General features: G+C 45.6%; 1 protein-coding gene across 1 annotated transcript in view; it reads left to right on the top strand.

Moving 5' to 3' along the window:
• BLK (BLK proto-oncogene, Src family tyrosine kinase) overlaps nt 1-18,158 on the top strand; it is a 45,873-nt gene that overhangs the window by 19,200 nt on the left and 8,515 nt on the right. The window contains exons 3-7 of the mRNA XM_088162853.1: nt 1,787-1,835; nt 8,092-8,185; nt 9,140-9,238; nt 10,181-10,284; nt 16,899-17,048. Of these exons, the coding sequence (XP_088018979.1) occupies nt 1,787-1,835; nt 8,092-8,185; nt 9,140-9,238; nt 10,181-10,284; nt 16,899-17,048 (496 nt within the window). The remainder of the gene's footprint in view (nt 1-1,786; nt 1,836-8,091; nt 8,186-9,139; nt 9,239-10,180; nt 10,285-16,898; nt 17,049-18,158) is intronic.

The raw sequence follows: 18,158 nt of genomic DNA, 5'->3' as shown, positions 1-18,158 counted from the left end.
AGAGGGTCTGCAGCCAGTCTGCCTTGGGGTGAGCTGAAAATCAGAAATTCTGGGCATCTGCTGCTGCCTTTGCATTCCCTCATCCTCTGCTGGCATGGACACAGAGCAGGAAGGAACTGGGGAAGGATTTAGGAGACCTCAAATGATAAATTTCTTGTTTAAGCTTTGTAAGTCACTTCATCTCTGTTGCTGTCCAAAGGACATGAAGTTGTTTTGTCTTTCCTTGCCCCTGCCAGCAGCCAGCACAAGAGAAACTCGAGGTGCAACTCACGTGAAAACCATCTCGAGCCCTGGCAGAGGGGAGGAATTGCCAATCATTGCTTTTTTATGACAGCTGGAGATGTCCTTTGCTTCCGTTTCTGAGCTCTCCCATGGCTATTCAGTCCAGTTTTCATGACAGCAGATGTCAGATTGACCAAGAAGATGTTATTTTCCTAAATTTCATTCTCTCCAGCTCACTGGAGAGGAGCCACTATCAGTATAAATACAGTATCACTTACCACCTTCTGCCATTCGTTATTTGTTGCCACAGGCAGCACTCAGCTCTCACATGTCAGGGGAAATTCAAATTTCTTCCACTTAAATGAGAAATGGCAGCAGATGAGCAGCTCTCCCACCCCTCACTGCTGCTAAGTTGGGGTCACAGAGTGGTGCAGGCAGAAAACACGAGGTGTTTTTAGTTCTGTGTCTGTATTTCACCACTTTTGCATGTGTATAAAAACACGTGGTGTGGTCAGACACCCACCATAGGCACTGTAAGGTGGGTGAAGGACACTTTCAAACTGTTATCCCCCAAAACAAGGTGGTTCCGTTCCAGCTCATTTGGAATTGTCATCTATGGAAAATTTGCCAAATTTGCCAAGGGCCAAACCAAACCAGGGGCAAAGTCAACATTTTAAAATCGTGCCCAGATGAGTTGCAGTAACTATTTCATTTCACAGTCTACAATTTCCTCCTGAGGGACAGTGGAGGGGGAGCTGCAATCCCTGCTCTCTGTGACCAGTGACAGGAGCCAAGGGAACAGCTGGAGCTGTGTCAGAGGAGATTCAGTCTGGATATTGGGAAAAGGTTCTTCCCCCAGAGAGGGGCACTGGAACAGCTCCCCAGGGAATGGTGACATTCCCAAAGCTGCCAGAGCTCCAGGAGTGTTTGGACAATGCTCTCAGGGATGCACAGGGTGGGATTGTTGGGGTGTCTGTGCAGAGCCCAGAGCTGGATCAATGATCCTTGTGGGCCCTTTCATCTCAGGAATCACAGAATCACTGAATCATAAAATATCCTGAGTGAATACCCATCGAATATTCTGTGATTTCTACAGTCCTCTGATTAACCTGCTGTTACAGCCACTGCCTCTGGTTTTTGAATGCAATCTTGAGCAAAGATTACACCCATGATCCTTGGGACAATTATGGCAGACAATATCTCTGGTTTTCTGCTTCCAACAATTCTGCAATTGCCATTTCTCAGTCGGACCGTTCCTATCTCATCCCCCACTGACCCAAAATCTGGCATTAGTGAGCAGGGGTTGGATAGAGCAGGCTCCAAACGAGTGGGCAGCAGATTTCTGCTTTAACTCAGAGGGAAGCCAAGGGCTATTCCAGCTCTGAACACCTCATGGCAAAATGTGCTCAAGCCATCACAAGGAGGGGAGCCAGGCACAGGGCTGCTGGCTGGCTGCAGTGGTCTCTGGACCAGACTCTCACTCGTCTGTGGAGCTGAAATCAGTTCTTCCTGAAACGCAGCAAAGTGATAAATATCTCCTTTTTCCTTTCTATTTCTATCGCAGGGGAGACAAGTTATCAACAGCTCTCATCTAAACCAAGCCTCTGCACAAGGTAAGGTTCTGTTTTCTTTGCCTGCCTGTGGGGTTTTGCAGGGTGGTGGTCCCCAAATGTCAGGGTTTGAGGACGAGCCATGGCGTCACAGGCGTGTGGTTTCTGTGTTTGCAGCCGTGCCAGGCAGGGAGTTTATCAGAGTGGCTCAGGAAACTCACTTTACACCACCAAATCCTTGCAGCTGCCAATTTTCATCAAAGAAAACCAGAGGGAAAAGCATTCCCTCGCCTTTGGAACCAGGTGATCCTTAAGGTCTCTTCCATGATTCCGTGGTTGGAGGAGCAAAGGGGGATCTGAGCCCGGAGCTGTGTGAGATTTCTCTGCCTTGTCTGCAGCGTGACAAGTCACGGATACTTTATCCTGCCAGCTGAAAATTTCAGAGGAAATAGCAGGCATCAGAGAGGCTACAAAGAGAAGGAGAAGAAAGGAAAGAACATAAAATAAGGATGCACAGAGATGGGCTGCTGGCTTCACCCACCTCTGCGATTATCTGTGGGTCGCAGATGGTGTTTGGAGATTATTTTCTTTTAGCAGGGAGCCCTCAGCTCCCTCTGCCCAGCCTCCAACAGCAGTTCATGTGTGTTTCTGTCAAAGAAGTTCTGCAGATTAAGGACAGAGAGAGAGATAATTAGTGGGGGGGAATAGAGGGAGCTTGGAAGAGGGCAGCTAGCAACACATGAAAGTTCTTCAGGTGGATGAAAGGGGAGATGGTGTAAGGGAAGAGAAAAGGGGGTGGTGTATAAATGGGATGGGTGGAATGGCAGTGTTAGGTGTTCTTAGGTCTTATGGATGCTGATGGAGGGTCCTACCGTGGGCCAAGCAGAGGAAATTCTGCAACATCAAAATAGTCTTCAAATTTGGCTTTTGTTTTGGAGATCAAATTTGTGGGAGGTGAAAATCCTCAACCACGTGAGCTGGGGTGTGTTTTCATGGAAACACCGTTTTTTTCGAGAAACTACATTTTTTTTTTGCAGAATTGTTTTCATGGCACATTTCCAAGTGTCTGTGCTCTCCTACCTCCCCAGCTGAGCAGGGATTGGCAGTTTTTCACAGGATTTTTATCACAGAGTTTTTATCACACGGTTTTTTATCACAGGATTTTTATCACAGGGTTTTTTCCACTCTGGTCAGAGTCATAGCAGAAATTGTGATCAGAGAGGCGGATTTTACTTCTCCTTCATGCCCAAAGGCAGAAGTTGAAAGATGCTAAAAAATGGATTAAGTACAATATTAGCCATTTTCAACTCTCAAAACTAATTTTGTTCACGAGATTCAGTTCCAGTTCTGGAGGAATATTCACACTGACAGTCTGGAAAACTTCCTATTTTTCTCTGCCAGTGTCTGAGTTTACCTGAAATGATGGTACATCTGACTGTGCCCTGGATGGCAAAATGGGCTGATAAGAACCAAGATATTTGAGATACCAGAGATCTTCTCCTAAGCGACAGCAATTCATATAAATTGAAAGAGAAAGCACAAAATCCAGGCAATCACATAATATAAAAAAAATAAATTCAGAGAGATTAATTAAATCCTGTGGGAGCACTTTAAATTCAATCAGGAAAAATTATTGGCTATTGGAAACGTGGCATACAATGTAAAATCAACCCTTTATTTTCCTTGGGTTTTTAAAAATTTTTGTGAGTTTTTTTTTTTTTCTCTCTTTGTGTTTTGATTTTTTTTTTTTTTTTTCTGATCTCGAGTTGTTGAAATTGTCTCATGCTTTCTAGCTTTCACACCCCAGTCTCAGAATTCATTTATTTATTTATTTATTTTAAACAAAAACCTAACTCCTCCTGACGTTATTTATCCTCATGGAAGTAACACAGAGGCGGGCAAGGGGTGCAGACCTCTGGATTCAAAGTGGTGCATGTGGCATCACCAATCCTCTTTTCACTTGGGGTGATTCTTCCACGATGTGAGCTTCTCATTCATTTTAATACCATTCCCTAAGCAATCACAAAGTTTTTAAGGCTGGTTTTAAGTCTCAAGGCAAAATTTTAATTTTGAACCTCCAAAGCCACCAGCACTGCAAAGTCCTGGCCTGTGGTGGAGCCCAAACCCAAAGTCCCATGGCTGAGCTGCTGTTTGCTTGCTTTGGATGGGTAAAACATAGAAAATAGGTAAAATAACCCCTGCCCTTGCCCTGCCAGCTGCTCACAGCTGGATTTAAATCCCAGTGATGGCAAGAGCTGGTGCTTTGGGGAGCCTGTCCTCAGGCATTTTAATAACCTGTAACAGCACAAGGAGTCAAACTCTCTGAGAGGTCATTTCTTCTGGTGAGGAACCACAACTTCTTCCACCTCTTCGTTTTCTTGCTGCTGACCAAAATATGAACAGGACTGAGTTTCAGGGTGTGGAAGCTCAGCATGCTCTGGAACTTGAGGTCTTTTGCAGAATCTCAAAGTTAATACTGAAATTCTCAGTCATTTTTATTGTTACTTGAATGTGGCTTTGTGTTTGAAAGGAATGCTGTTAGAAAAGTGAGTTTGAGCTGAAGTGGGAAAAGGAAGGGGTGTTTCTACTGAAAAGGCTGAGTTTTCAGTGAGAAATTAAAACTTCTCATCCAAAATTTTTACCTTGATCTGGAGCACATCTGAGGAGGAGAGGCTGAGGGAGCTGGGAAAGGGGCTCAGCCTGGAGCAAAGGAGGCTCAGGGGGGACCTTGTGGCTCTGCACAACTCCCTGAAAACAGATTGTAGCCAGGGAGGGGTTGGGCTCTTCTCCCTGGTAAAAAGTGAAAGGACAAGAGGAGATAGCTTTAAGTTGCACCAGGGGAGGGTTAAATTTGATATTAGGGAAAAAAAAATCATGAAAACTGTTACCAATTTTCAGATCAGGCTGCCCAGGCAATGGAATCACCATTCCTGGAGGGATTTAAAAGCCAGGGGAATGTGGCACTTGGGGGACATGATTTAGGGGTTACCTTGGCAGTGCTGGGTTAATGGTTGGACTTGATGATCTTAGAGGCCTTTCCCAAGTTTAGGAACCAGTGATTCCAACCAGCCCATGCCAGACTGAAACAGGAAGCTGAGCCCATTTGCAGCAGCAGTAACCCATAGCTCAGAGTCCTGCAAGTTGTCACTGACCCCCTGACCATCCCAAAAGAGCTCTAAACCAATGGGCGATCCTCTGGGGCAGGATCAGCCTGGCTTTGTGGCCACGAGGTGCTTGCAAACACCTTCCATTCAGGACAAGCCAGCAGTGGAGGACTGGTTGAATCATTCCTATCGAGCCACCAAACTGGCACTCAGCCTCTGCAAACCCTGCTGGTGTCAGACTTTGCTGACGGCAGCTCTGAGCCAGGACGTGTTTGGCTCCCAATCAAAGTCCTGGGGCTGGCAGCTTTATGTGCAGAGCTCCTCACAGCCCTGGCCAGCCTCTGGTGGCCTGAGTGGATCAAACTGGCCAAGGCAGTGTTTTCCATGTGTTTCTTGTGGGGTGATGGATTCAAGGACAGGAAGAGCCCCTTTCATCATGAGATGGCAACTCCTGCTGGCTCGGGCAGAGAGAGCTTTTCTTCTGGCTCATTTCAGTGTGCAGTGTTCTCAGCGCCTATTTTGGGATAAGAGGTGATAAAGTATTTTTTTCGGCATACAAACCCTTTTTGTCCTTGCTTTATTCCCTCTTTTTAATTTCATTTATTTTCGCTTACGTCAGCCACTTCAAGATCAAAACTCCATTTCCATTTTCTGGAGTGCACAGCCACTCTGGGCTTGAAGATATTTACACGTTTGCTCCTATTTTTCCAAGCAGGAGTGTGATCACTGCATGATTTCCCTTTTCAAGAGGACCAGGAGGGTGTGTGTGGATGGTTGTGGATACACCTCACAGGAGGCACATTCACACCCTTTCATGTCTGAGCAGATGTGTGATAACAACTTTCTCAAGGAGGCAGACACACACACAGAGAGTTTGGGTGCATTGCTAATTCCAGCTGCCTCAAGGGGAAGCCCCCAACCGTGCCAGCTATTTTCAGACTTCAAAGCATTCTCCCTTGTGACTGAGCATCCTTTTCCCATCCTGGGAGAGAGGCTCTGCTGGAACCTCTCATGGATCTCCGGTTTCCTTCTCAAAAGCCTGAAGGGAGCTGCTCAGGGCTCTGCTTTCCGAAGCTGCCTTTCCTCCCACGCTGACCCTTTCTCCTCCCTAACAAATTGCCATCGGAGCAGCAGCCAGCCCTGCTCAGACACGGACCCCGAGCTGCCCCAGAGACTCGCTTATCTGGCTGTGACAAAGGGCCAGTCTGGCTCCCTTGCTGGTGGCATTATTTGAAAAGGTCACCCGAAGACAGTGGCTTGACAGGCTGTTTTGAAAAATGCTAATAATAGGCTGTCCATCGGTCTCAGTGCATTAATCAGGCTGAGCACAAGCCGAAGCCCTGCTGCAGCACAGTTCCCATTCTTTCTTTTTCTCTTTTTCTTTTAATTTTTCTTCTTCTTTTCATTTTCCTTTTTCACTTTTCCTTTTTTCTTTTTCTTTTTCTTTTTCTTTTTCTTTTTCTTTTTCTTTTTCTTTTTCTTTTTCTTTTTCTTTTTCTTTTTCTTTTTCTTTTTCTTTTTCTTTTTCTTTTTCTTTTTTCTTTTTCTTTTTCTTTTTCTTTTTCCTTCTTTCTTTTTCTTTTTCTTCTTTTTCTTTTCCTTTTTCACTTTTCCTTTTTTCTTTTTTTTCTTTTTCTTTTTCTTTTTCTTTTTCTTTTTCTTTTTCTTTTTCTTTTTCTTTTTCTTTTTCTTTTTCTTTTTCTTTTTCTTCTTTTTCTTTTTCTTTTTCTCTTTTTCTTTTAATTTTTCTTTTAATTTTTCTTTTAATTTTTCTTTTTCTTTTAATTTTTCTTCTTTTCCTTTTCCTTTTCCTTTTCCTTTTTCTTTTTCTTTTTCTTTTTCTTTTTCTTTTTCTTTTTCTTTTTCTTTTTCTTTTTCTTTTTTTTCTTTTTCTTTTAATTTCTCTTTGTTTCTTTTTCTTTCCTTTGAATTTTATTTTAATTTTTATTCTGCTTTCCTTTTTCTTTTTCCTTTGAATTTTATTTTAATTTTTATTCTGTTTTCCTTTTTCTCTTTCTCCTTATTCTCAGTCTCCTTCTCCTTCTCCTTCTCCTCCTTCTTTCCCTCCTTCTCCTTTCCTTTTCTTTTTCACCACGTTGTTTTGATTTTTGTGATCCTGTGCATGTGCTGATTCTTTTTTATAAATTTTTATTTGCCCAAAAATAGCTTCTCTTTTCTGCTTCAGCAGCTCTGAGCGTGCAGAGCACAGGGGAAGGGCTGCACTGCTTCCCCAAGAGCAGCCCCAGCACCTCTGAGGTTTGCAAACCAAGAGATTCAGCTCCAGCCCACAAGGATCAGCCCTGGGCTGGGTCAGAGCATTGTGGCACGTGGACAAGGCTCATAAAAAGGAGAGAGAGACACTTTGGATATGGGCAGATAGTGACAGGACAAGGGGCAGCAGTTTTAACCTGGCACAGTGCAGGTTTGGGTGAGATGTGAGGAAGGAATTGTTCCCTGGGAGGGTGGTGAGGCCCTGGCACAGGGTGCCCAGAGAAGCTGTGGCTGTCCCTGGATCCCTGGAAGTGTCCAAGGCCAGGCTGGGCAGAGCTTGGAGCAGCCTGGGATAGTGGAAGGTGTCCCTGCCCATGGCAGGGGGGATGGAATGAGATGATCTTTAAGGTCCCTTCCATCCCAAACCATCCTGTGACTGATTCTATGATCTGCAAGGAAAAGTGTTCAGCAGGGAGGGATGACAAGATACCAGATGAGCCCAAAGCACAGGCCAAAGACCATAAGCCTAGGGAGAGATAAATCCTACAAACAGCCTCAAATAACAGAAACTGCAATGACATTTTACTTTTTTCAATCAAAAAACCCATGTCATTTCAAGTCAAATTCCACAGCCACCCTGGGAAGTGTTGCAGTTTTCATTTACCACTGTGTAAAACTCAGGCTGAACTCTGACAGGTTATTTATGACCCTTCTCATTCCACACAAACCCTCTTTTCTTATTGACACTCTGGATTTTGTGGATGGGGGGGGTTGGTTCTGCACTGTTTTAAAAATACACAGGAAATGCTTTGTTAAATCAGTACTAATCCCTGAGCTGATGTTGTGGTGAGCAGGAAAGCTGGGTTGGTGGAAAGGTTGGAATTGAGGGTGGGAGGGTCACAGAGCCCCATGATTAGGGGCTGAAATGCCCCAACATCCCCCCAGGTGAGCATCAGGCCACTCAAGGAACAGTCTGGATTCAAAGGAGTGAATTCTTCTTCCAGATCAATTGTTTGTGGTTGCACTGTATGATTTTCCTGCCTCAAGTGACCGTGACCTGGAGCTGGTCAAGGGGGAGAAACTCCAGGTCCTCTCCAAGTAAGTGACCTGCTGCCAGGAGGAAATTCAAAGAATGAGCACAGGGAGGGTGGGAAAGGGGGAACCTTGGGGTCAGCCACCACTTTGCAGCTGACCAGAGCTGAGCCTGAGCCTTGGCTTTGCTCCAGAGCGTGGCTGTGGGTGCCCTTCTTCTCCCTGCACGGTGACACTTCTGTGGGTCAGGATATTCTGGGGCTGGGTATTGTCCCTGCCTGTGTGGCATTGGGACCCTCAGTGCCTGTGGGTGCAGAAGCAGCATAAATAACAACAACAGCAAAAAACAGCTCCTGTCCTGTGTTTGTGCTGATTCTGCTTCTGCAAAGGATGTGGGTTGGGTGTAGTCAGAGGAAAGGACAGAACTGAGCCAGACACTCGTGAGGTTTCATTTCAACTTCTTCTCAAACTCCCCACAGAAGAGGCCCAGTCCATAACAGAGGAAAGGTGGGCTTGGGGCCCCCAGACCCTGGGGGGCTCCTCCATCCTTGACTGCTCTGTGAAGTGGCCTCCAGAGGTGACGTTTCTCACCCAGGTGCCATGGACTGGGACAAGGAGATGGAGAAGCCCCTGCATGGGGATGGTGGCTCAGTCAGCAGTGGGACAGCAAGGTGGGGTGTCTGGAACACAAGGGAAGGAGCAGAAAGGACCCCAATTCCTTCTTCAAGAGACAAAATAAGCCCCATGACACAGACGCCCCTCCTCTCACTCGAGGTTGTGACAAAGGTTTGGGTCTGTGGTTACTCCACGTTCATGGAAAGAAATTGTCACCTCCACCTGAAACATGAACAGCCTCCAACCTGGTTTTGGTCCTGGGGAATCCAGAGGGAACTGCAGAGTGGATTGTGGAGTCCTAGTCCATCTGCAGTGCTCAAACCCCACAAACCACATCCCCACAGCCCCAGCTGGTCACAAAACCTCCTCTGGGCACTCACACCTTTTCCTCTGCTCCCTTTGCAGCGAGGGGGATTGGTGGCTGGCAAAGTCCCTCAGCACTGGGAGGAAAGGATACATCCCCAGCAACTTCGTGGCACAAGTGGACACTTTGGAAGAGGAAAAGTAAGTGGGAAAACACATACAGTGCCCTGGATCTCAACAAGGTCTGCCCAAAAAGCTCAGGACAAGTTTTTAAGAATCATACTGGTGTGGAAAGGGAGGATGAGGTTGTTATGGGGAAAGTGGGCAAAGGTTCTTGTCCCACTGATTGCACCCACTGTGGAAAACAAGGATTTGGGGGGGACACCACAAAGGTTATGGTGGCAGTGCCAGGGACCATCCTCTGGTCCCACCCCCACAAATGATGTTAAACCTCCTCACCTTCCAAGAGAGTATCCATATGTAAACTGGGAGTCTCTGGATGGGATGCACTGATCCAGGTCTTGGACCTGCCAGGGACCACACCAACAATTTAACAAGACAGAAAACTGAGTGCCAGTGCCCAGACCCAAAGTGGTGTTTGTTAAATGAGCCCATGTGCAGCCTCCCTGCAAGGAAGATTGAATGAAAGACTGGAGTCAAAAGAGTTTATTTTGCCTATAATACAAACAGAAAGAGAATTTTTTTCCATGAGTTATCCTCCTCTATGGCATTCAGCTCTAAATGATCAGTCCTGCCTGCAATCTCTTCTCAGAGGAACCCAACCATCACTGAGTTCAGCAAATTTTCAGCAGTGCACAGAAATATGGCTGAGACATAAAAGCTCTTTGTATCCAAAACCTGAACTTCTCCTGTGTTTGGGATACTGCACATCTCATCTACTCCCCACGCTGTCTGAATTCCCAGGCTGTGAAACAAGCCCAAAGTGACCCAAATCTGGTGTTAATCTACCCAAAACAATCTATTACTGCCACTTTCCAGAAGATAAAAAATTACTTGCTGGTAAAAACAGCCTTCAGTTTCACAGCGTAATGATTTTTTAAAAAAATAACTAACTGGAAAGAATTCCATTTTTTTAAGAGTTTTTCCTTTTCAAGCCATGATTTTGCCTTTTCTGCCTCCCAGGTGGTATTTTAGAACTCTGAGCAGAAAAGATGCTGAACGGCTGCTGTTGTCTTCTGGGAACAAAGTTGGCTCTTTCCTCGTCAGGGAGAGTGAAACCACCAAAGGTGAGATCTGTGGAGCAAAGGTAATTCCTCGTTGTCGCCCAGGCTTGGAAAACGTTCAGCAGAGCTCTAGGAGTGAGCTGTGGGTTTGGAGGGCAAAGATTTGCTCATGATCTGCTCATTTGTGCAGTTCTGGCTGTGGTGAGAGTGGCTCTTCTACCAGAGTTCGTGGCAGAGACACAGGAACACAAATAAGCTGATTTTCCAAAATAGTTTAGGGGTTTTCTTTTCCTTTGCTTCCCAAGGAAATCTCTCTCTCTCTCTCTCTCTCTCTTTTTTTTTTTTTTTTTTTTTTTAATATATTTCTGCATACTCTTGAAGGAATATTTCTCCTGTTTGCCACAGAAACTTGCAGAATTATGAAAAAAATCATTTTCCCAGGGAAACATGCTTTTCCTGACTGTCTGTAGCAAGGGGAATTCATACAAACCAGAACTTTTGGAAGCAGAGTGACTGGAGCAGGATAGATGGATTTCACCCATTTTCTTTCCATATGAACATATCTGACTTTTAAAAAAGTGATCCAGTGAGGATGGAAAGGCCAGAGCATTGGGGCCACTCCTCTTGAGTAGTGGATATAGTTATTAACTATAATATATAACCATGTAATTTCAATTTCTTTGTTCCATGCTATTAATTCATAGAGTTTGGTAGTTTAGGTTGTCCCATGGGAATTCCATATTGTCTCTTTCCTGCTTTTTTCTCCTTGCATCCTCTGGGCCATCATGTGCTTTTACAGCATGGAGGAAATGATGCTCATGGTGGTCCCATGTTCTGCTCTGAACCAGATCCATGGAGTAATTCAGGAAAGTGTTTCAGCCTTGCTGTCATTTGGTTCCTTTCCTTTCAAATGGATGCAGGAGTCTTTCCTTATCACATGGGAAAAGGTGCTTTGTGTCTTCCCAATAGAATCAAGGAATTGTTCAGGTTGGAAAACCTCTAAGATCATGGTGTCCAACTGTGACTGGATCAGCAGAGAGCTGGAGCATCCATCTGAAATCACATGGAACCTTCTTTTCCTTGACTTGTTTCCCAAATACTTCCAAAGGCCCCAGCCAAACAGTAAGAGAGGGAACAGTGGTTCCTCCATCTTACAAATGGCTCTTGCCTAATGTAGCACCTCCTCCTTTTCTTGTCTCTTTTTTCCTCCTATTCACAAGGGAGGTTCCCAAGGCAGCATCTGTTCCTTCCACCATGGAGGGGTTCCTTCCACCATCCCCACAGAATTAAATAGTGCCAGGTCTGGATGGAGCAGCTGGAATCTCATCCTCCTGTATCTGTCTCCCTCAGCCAGCAGGCAGTGGGGCTGTGTCAGCCTGCAGCATCCTGCTTTGAATTTCCCCCTCTGCCCCGTGCCTGCACTCAGCTCCACACGTCCCTGCTGAGCTGATGCCAAGCAGGAAGGCTGCTATCCATAAGGATTTGCAGCTTTCCGAATTTTTAGGGAACATTCAGTTCAGGAAACATTTAAGAGATTTGTTTCTATGCATTTCACTTTATAAGTCACTTTTACTGATGTTTATCGGTTTCCCTGCTACCTTTGTGGTTCTTTTGCAATGATCACGCTTGGATTTATCACCACGTGCTGCTCTTCTGTTTATCCCGTTCCCACTCTCCCTTTGTTTGCTGGGATATTCGGGCAGCTGGTGTGATTGTTCCTTGCACCCAGGGACCAACACAAAGCAAACACTCGTGTGCTGTGCCTGAAGCTCCACACATGTGGCATCTCTAGGTACCACACATGCATGGGATCAGAACTTTCCCTACATTTATTTGGGACAATTGTCCCCAACTTCTGCAATTATCGGGAATGTGGGTGGGTCTCGGTCACACAGGGCTCGAGAGGAGGTGGTGGAGTCCTGAAATCCAAGGAGAAATCACCAGATCCTCAATGCCTTGTCTCTGCTGTCAAGAAGAATGAGGTGTGTGATATTCTCCATTAGGAGATGTGGGTTCCCCTCCAAGGAAGCCCCATATGAGTCCCAAATGCTCAGATGTGTCTCTGCCCTGTGCTTTTTCTGATATTTAGGATAAAACATGGGTATTATTCCTTCCAACACCTCATCCTGTGAATCATCCTGAGTGCCCAGCTGCTACCTGAGCACTCTGTGCTTTGGACTGTCTGAATGACCACGTTTGATTCACCTTAGCCACAGCTTCCTCCTCCCTGAAGAGAAAGGGAGAAGACACAGCCAGACATCTCCAAATGTGCCCTGGAGCTGAATTCCTGATGTAAAGCCCACCAAGAGATGTGCAGAGCAATGCCATGGAATTAACCCTGCCCTTGCAGCCCTGCTGTTTTTTTTCTGTTTTCCTTCCCCATGATGTGTGTTTTCATTCACCTGGCACATCACCAGCAAAATTTGACCATCAGGGACAAGCACTGAGCTGAGCAACTCCTATTAGTGCCTTAAACTGGGGGGTTCTTGTCTCATACTGGGATGTGTCAGGCACAGCAGGATGGGTTCTGCACCCTGGCTAGCAGCAGCACCTCTACCCAGCCCGTCCTGAGCAGAGCCTCGTTTTCCTCATGGTTTGGGATGCAGAAACTCTGCAAATCTTCAGAGTCAGCATTTCTCAGAGTCCACAGAAGGCACATCCAGCACCCTGGGAAGATGGGGACAGTGTGGGAAGCAGGCTGGCAGTGAAATCACGGGTGGAGCACTGTCCTTGCTGAAGCTGCTGCAAATAAACCCAATCTCCCTGCCATAACAATCACTCCCAAATCTGCAGGGACACATTCCCCCAGCTGTGCTGAGCCGCGGGCTCCTGGCTCCCAGCAGGATTCCTGTGTCTCTGCTCCTGGCAGGAGGGACCTCACTGAGCTCAGCCTCTGCATCCAGCTCCGCTCCTGTGCTTCCCGTTGGGAAGGATTTAAGGGGCTGCTGAGAGCTGGAGGAGCAGGAAATGGACCAAACCATGTCCCCAGGTGCCACATCTACGTGGCTCTTAAATCCTTCCAGGGGTGGGGACTCCATCACTGCCCTGGGCAGCTGTGCCATGGCTGGACAACTTTTTAATGAGGAAATTATTCCAATAAATTTTGTACTCTGGTCTTCTTACCAGCTCAGGTCTGTGCCAGGATGTGGTGCAGGAGAAAGAACTCCTTTTGTCTATCCTGGATGTCATCAGAGGGAGCTAGGAATCAATGATTTTCATTTTCTGCTGTCACTGGGAGCAGGGACCTGGTTGGATGGGGCTTGGAGCAACCTCGTTTAGTGGAAGGAGTCTGTCCATGGCAGGAGGTGGAACAAGATGAGTTTTAAGGACCCTTCCAACCCAAACTATTCTGTGATTTTGTGAAGGAAGGATTGAATCTTTCCAGATTCAGTTCATTGCCCAAGGGAACAGTAACCAGCCATGGAGAATGACAGGGAAGCTCCAGCATGCTCCCTGCAGCCAACTAAACTGTGACTGGGGCTGAGATGGGTCATTAGCTTAATGACAGGGTAAGAATTAACAGTGGCAGCTGAGAGATTGGCCCTGTCTCTGTTTGGAAGGTGCAGGAGAGTTTAAAGGGCTGGTGGGGGCTGGAAAGGAGATCCTGGGGGAGAAAAGTATTTAGGATGCAACCACACTGGCAAACAGGGCAGGTTTCCTCTTCACTGCTGCCTCCCAAACCCTTGCAGATGTGTTTGTCATCAGCTCCTGGATTTCCTTCTGCAGGATCTTCAGTGCAGCTGCCTTCACACCACGTTTGGCTCCTTCCTTGAGCAGGCTTTGCCCTTTAAAAATCCCACACAAACCCTAAGCCTTGTCCCAGGCACGCCAGGCACCCTCTGGGTTTTGTGCCACATGAGCCCAACTCTCCTGGGCTGCAGCCTGGCCTGGGCAGTGTTTCAGTCTGTTTGAAATTAAAACAACATCATCACCCTCAACAGCAATAATGGAAGTTATTAATAGTTAATAGTGATAATAGTAATAGGAATAAGAATAATAAATAGCTGTTGTCATACTCTTTTCACAAAATCACAGAATCATTTAGGTTGAAAAAGATCCTTAAGATAATCAAGTCAGCCTTTGGCCTTGATAATAATGTTTATTATCATTATTTTGGAACTCAGGGCCACATGGGTACCACAGAGGAGCCAGCAGAATTATTTCTTTGCCTTTCCCTCGAGGTTTTATTGCTCCATTGAAGATGTTTCAGGGTTGTTTCTCAGTTGTTCAGCTGCAGGACTGATCAAATCAAAATAGCTTCTCCATTTGTCTTCTGCCTGACATTCATGGTGAAGGAAAGAGAATCAGAAGAGCTTCCTCTGCTGAGGAGACCACCACATCAAATTAGAGTTTCCCTGGCTCTGCATTTACACCACCAGGTTTTTCCATGAATTTTACACCACCAGATCTGGTCTCTGCAGGAAGGGAGTCCCCTCAAAATGATTGCTGGCACTTGGAAAAACTTTAGGCTCTTCCAAACTCTGCTTGTAAAGATTTATGATTGCTCCAACAGATCAAATATGCACAGAGGTGGGGTTTTTTTGCTGCTTTTTATAAAAGCAAACGTTTTTCAGGCACACTGCTGGTTCTGCGATGGAGAAACACCAGCCAGTGAGGATTTTATGTTAATAAACTTTCCCCTCACGTGCAGCCTCAGAGTTTTGGAGTTGCTGTGGATGGCCCTGCTTCTTTTTTTTGATCTTGCATGAACAGATGCACACTTTTAAACATGTATAGCCTTGTCTTTTCATTTAAAAAAAAAATCAAAAACGGGCAGTTTATCAGCCCAGGTGACATATTAGACTCAGAACAGCCCAGCAGGCTTGTAACAACTCACTCCAGAAATATGATCCAGACAAAAAGGGGAAAAAAAACCCCAGTGCTAAGCTGCATTGACTCACACTGGCACAGGCTGGAAGCTCTGCTCTGCAGCAACACCTAGTGATGCTTTTGTGCACTAAAACCCAACCTCTTGCTTTAGATTCTCATGGAGGGAATAGCAGGTGGCACTGGTGGATGGCTGAGCAGCTCCCCTGAAGCCCCAAAGAGACAAGATTCCAGATGGGAATCTCTAGATCTGGTTTAGCCACAGTCACAAGTTTGTTGCTGAACGAGACAATTCTGCTGAATTCACCTTCTGCACCCCCCCAGCTGAACCACTGACCTTGGCACAAGGTTTAATAATGTTTAATGCAGAGTAAAATGGCTTTAAATGGCTTTAAATTGAAAGATGACAGGTTTAGATTGGATGTTAGGAAGGAATTCTTGGCTGTGAGGGTGGAAAGTCCCTGGCACAGGGTGCCCAGAGAAGCTGTGGCTGCCCCTGGATCCCTGGAAGTGTCCAAGGCCAGGCTGGATGGGGCTTGGAGCAACCCGGGATAGTGGAAGGTGTCCCTGCCCATGGCAGGGGGTGGAACTGGATGAAATTTAAGGTCCTTTCCAACCCAAACCACTCTGATTTCATGCTGCTGAGGCTGGCAGAGCTCAGATGGGAATCTGGAGCTGTGGAAAGACCATCCTGACCTGTGGAACATCGGATTGCTCTGCCTGCAGAGGTGCTGCTGTCCCCACAGTGCTCCCATGGGGCTGCTGGCCACAGCACAGGCAGGTGTTAGTCCAGGAAGTCTGGACAGGATCAGTTAAGCTCTGATGAGCTTTTATCCTGTCCCCTTGCCTTGGAGAGAGGGAAGTGTGAACCTGTAAATCCTGGTGGAGTTTCCCTGGAAAGGCATCAGCCAGGGCTGGTTTGCAGATGTCAATAGCCAAGGAAAAAGGAAAAGGAGGCAGCTGGTCCCTGACTGGGGTGTGTTGGGACTTAGAAGTTTGGGAGTTCTAAAATTTTTTGTGCTTTTTGACACTGACCCCCAGGAGAACACTGCTTTGAGTTGAGGCCTTGGAGAAGGCTTCCAAATTTGAGTGATGGAGTTAAAATCACGGGTGTGTAGTTGGAATAGAATTGTGTGATTTCACATGGTGAAGGGTTTTGAATTTGAGGTTTTTATGATATAGTAATAGGTATGGGACAAGATGGAGATTCTTGGGAGCTGTCTCAGCCTGCTTTCTTCCTTCTTCTTCATACTTTCAGGCAGCAGTTTTTGGTTGGAGAGTTAGTGCTGCACTGCAGGTCACAGGTATTTGGTTATTAGGTCAAAAGTATAAATAATATAGGTGTTAGCTCTTAATTGGATAATTTAGCTTTAAAAGGCCTTGTAACTAACTAGATTTGTCTCCATTTTGCTCACTTTTAGCTGGTAGCTAGAAGTGTTATAGAACACTCAGTACTTTAAATAAGATTTAATAAACAACCAAGTCTGAACAAGAAAAAAATTAATCTCCTTCGTGTTTGTAATCCTAACTCTAAGTGAAAACAGAAGAAAATTAAAACAACTAAAAAATTTAAAATTAAACCACTAAATAGGTGGTGCACACGTGTGAGGAAGGAAAACATCTGTTAAGACTCAGAGTTAGGAATTCCCTGAAGAAAATGTCATAAAGTAAGCAGCTGGAAGCTGGAAAATTCCCTTTTTTTTTAAGTCCTTCATGTTTTTAATCCTAACTCTAAGTGAAAACAAACAAACAAAAAAACCAACCAAAAAAACAAACCACTAATTAAATAATGCAATTAACCCATTACAGGGGTGCAGTTTGTCCTCACAGCTCCTTCTCTCCCTCTCCAGATGCCTATTCCCTGTCTGTGAGAGATAGCAACTCTGCTCACGGGGATGTCATCAAACACTACAGGATCCGCTCCCTGGATGGAGGGGGGTACTACATCTCCCCCAGGATGACTTTCTCCAGCCTGCCAGAGCTCATCCATCATTACAGCCGTGAGTTTTCCCCTCCCCTCATCGATTTGTGTCCCGGAAGAGAGTGGGGACAGAGGGACAGAGGGAGGACAGGCTTGGGAGACACCAAAAAAAAACAACCAAAAAAAAAAAAAAAAAAAAAAAAAAAAAAGAAACCAACCAAAAAAAAAAAAAAAGCCAAAAAGGAATCAAAAGCTGCTCCACCCACTCTCATGGGCCAGCTGTGATCCTGCAGCCAGAATCCATGTCCTGGTTTCCATCCTAGGGAATTGCAAAGGTGAGCTCTGCCTCCAGCCCTAAAGTCAGGCAGTGTCTCCCATCAGGAAAGGAAAGAGGTGAATGCTGTCAGGACGTGCAGGAGGGATGCATGGGAAGCAGGCTTTGCAATTACTGGGCAGGATAATTTACTTCTCTATGGCTCCCTTTGAGATTTTTTTCCCTTTGGGACCATTTTGGGTGCCTTGATTCTCTGTGGCTTAAATTTTTCATGAAATCATAGAATTATAAAAGAACGTCATCACCCTCAACAGTAATAATGGAAGCTAATAATAGTTAATAGCAATAGTAATAGTAGTAGTAGTAGTAATAATAATAATAATAATAATAATGAATAGCTGTTGTCATCATTGTCATACTCTTCTTCACACAATCACAGAATCACTTAGGTTGAAAAAGATCTCTTAAGATTATCAAGTCTAGCCTTTGGCCTTGATGTTTATTATCATTATTTTAGAACTTAGGGCCACATGGGTACCACAGAGGAGGTATATAAAGAACAGATTAAACTATGAATGTCCAGTAGTTTGCAACAGATCTGTGCAAAACTGAGGGGAATTTGGGCTGGTTGGGAGCTTTCCTAATGGAAGATGCTCAAGTGGACAACCATCCTGGTTCTCAGATTTTCCTTAGGATGGAGGCTTTTCCTAGAGGAAAAGCCCTCTGAGACCACTGAATCCAACTGTTCCCCCTGAACTGCCAAGGCCACCACTAACCCATGTCCCCAAGTGCCACATCCACACAGCTTTTCAATCCCTCCAGGGCTGGGCACTCCACCACTGCCCCGTGTGGCTGTGGAGGTTTCCATGGGTTGTTTTTTTCCTGGCCTGTGTGGATGGAGCAGGAGGTTTTCTG

The sequence above is a fragment of the Sturnus vulgaris genome, chromosome 3, assembly GCF_052056855.1.
Source record: "Sturnus vulgaris isolate bStuVul1 chromosome 3, bStuVul1.hap1, whole genome shotgun sequence".
NCBI classification, from domain to species: Eukaryota; Metazoa; Chordata; class Aves; order Passeriformes; family Sturnidae; genus Sturnus; species Sturnus vulgaris.
Note: the sequence above shows the minus strand (reverse complement) of the source record. Positions and strands in the feature narration are given on the sequence as shown.